Consider the following 1,635-nt stretch of genomic DNA (forward strand, 5'->3'; position numbering starts at 1 on the left):
AGCATTGTATGCATGTATGTATGTATGTATGTATGTATGTATGAATGTATGCATGCATGCATGTATGTATGTATGTATGTATGTATGTATGTATGTATGTATGTATGTATGTATGTATGTATGTATGTATGTATGTATGTATGTATGTATGTATGTATGTATGTATGTATGTATGTTAAAACCAAAACATGAGTGACACTGAACAGTCAAACATCAAGTAACAAATGGATTAACGCTTTGATTTGTCGTTAATTGCACATGTCGGTATGTATGTATGTATGTATGTATGTATGTATGTATGTGCGAGCCCTTGGTTAAAAACAATAGCCATAAAAACTATCATTTCGCCCCTGCTCAACAGATAATATTAGTTACAGGGTCTCGCACAGAAGGGCACTTAGCAATGTTCTCTAAAATACAAAATGAATTAAACTTTTGCAACAACAACGATATATTTTGCTAAATATAAATTTTATCATTGGGATCACCAGATTTTTCAACTATTTTAGTACCAATGTTATCAAAAAATAATTGTGTCTGTTTATCCACTGGGCCAAATGTCTCCATACAGATCGGAACGAAAACTCTCGTATTGTCGTTTAGATGTTTGTACTTAGTATTCTTGAAATCAGCAGCTTTCACCGCAGCGGAACCTTGCTCCCTAGCCGTGTAATTGATGTACCTTTCGGCTAACGTGTGAGGAAACGTCACATCCCATGATAAACAACAACCTTGGGACCACGGTACCAGAGTGTAACCATCTGGCCTGAAGTTGCTTTCAGATAGTAGGCTGCTGGTTCCTTAACGGCGGGTATATCTGCTTTCTGAAATAATCTGCATGTATAATCATTCATGGCAGAGTGTCTTGCTTGTCTTCCTGAACCAAGCCTACACGATAAACCATGGTGACCTAACTGAAAAACATCCGCCCCACACAAGCATCTGTAACCTGACACCACCGGTAACCCAAGTCTCAAGCATAAACTCACTCTAATAGAACCATTGTCGAGCCTTGTACCACAAGCTGTACTGGGAATGGCCCTTAGCCAAGCAGACCCCAATTCACTTCTGACGGCCATCAACCTGGCCTTATCTGAGGGAGAGTCATTTAATTCATCCAGTTTTGATTTTGAAACATTCAAAAATGGTTCATTCCATTTCTTCTGCGAACACACATTTATGTCCATTATATCCCCGTAAACCGTGCACCAACGCCAAAATGTTTCAAGTCTCAAATCATCCTGGTATGCTACATTCATTGGTAAGATTTTATCCTGGAGGGATGCCGTGGCCGCGGCCGATGACAAAAATGCTGATGGTGCCAACTCGGCCACGACACCCAAACCCAGTCCACCCATATTTACCGGCAATATAGCCTGCCTCCAACCTTTATCATCAAAAAACACATTAAATATAGTCTGAAAACTCATGCGCAGTTCGTTGTTGAATTCATCTGATGTTTGTTGAGACGGGCCAGGAGAGGTACGTAAAAAGTATGACAGCCTTGGAATGAATGCCGCCTGCGTCAACAGGACAAGGGCGTCATGCTTGCTAATCTCCGTCATCAGTGACATAATATGTTTAAAATCCTCCAGCTTTTTAGCCCCAAAATTATCATGGCGTATTCCTCTACAC

At 40.3% G+C, this 1,635-nt stretch overlaps 1 protein-coding gene across 1 annotated transcript; it reads right to left on the reverse strand.

Annotated features, from left to right (window-relative positions):
* Positions 1-459: 459 nt before the first annotated feature.
* On the reverse strand, positions 460-1,565 carry HELRODRAFT_184307 (hypothetical protein; the record flags this gene model as incomplete). The annotated part of the gene is made up of 2 exons (XM_009020919.1): positions 460-689; positions 740-1,565. 2 exons carry the CDS (start codon positions 1,563-1,565, stop codon positions 460-462), a joined length of 1,056 nt encoding a protein of 351 aa, XP_009019167.1.
* Positions 1,566-1,635: the final 70 nt, after the last annotated feature.

Source organism: Helobdella robusta (genome assembly GCF_000326865.2).
Source record: "Helobdella robusta unplaced genomic scaffold HELROscaffold_290, whole genome shotgun sequence".
NCBI lineage: Eukaryota > Metazoa > Annelida > Clitellata > Rhynchobdellida > Glossiphoniidae > Helobdella > Helobdella robusta.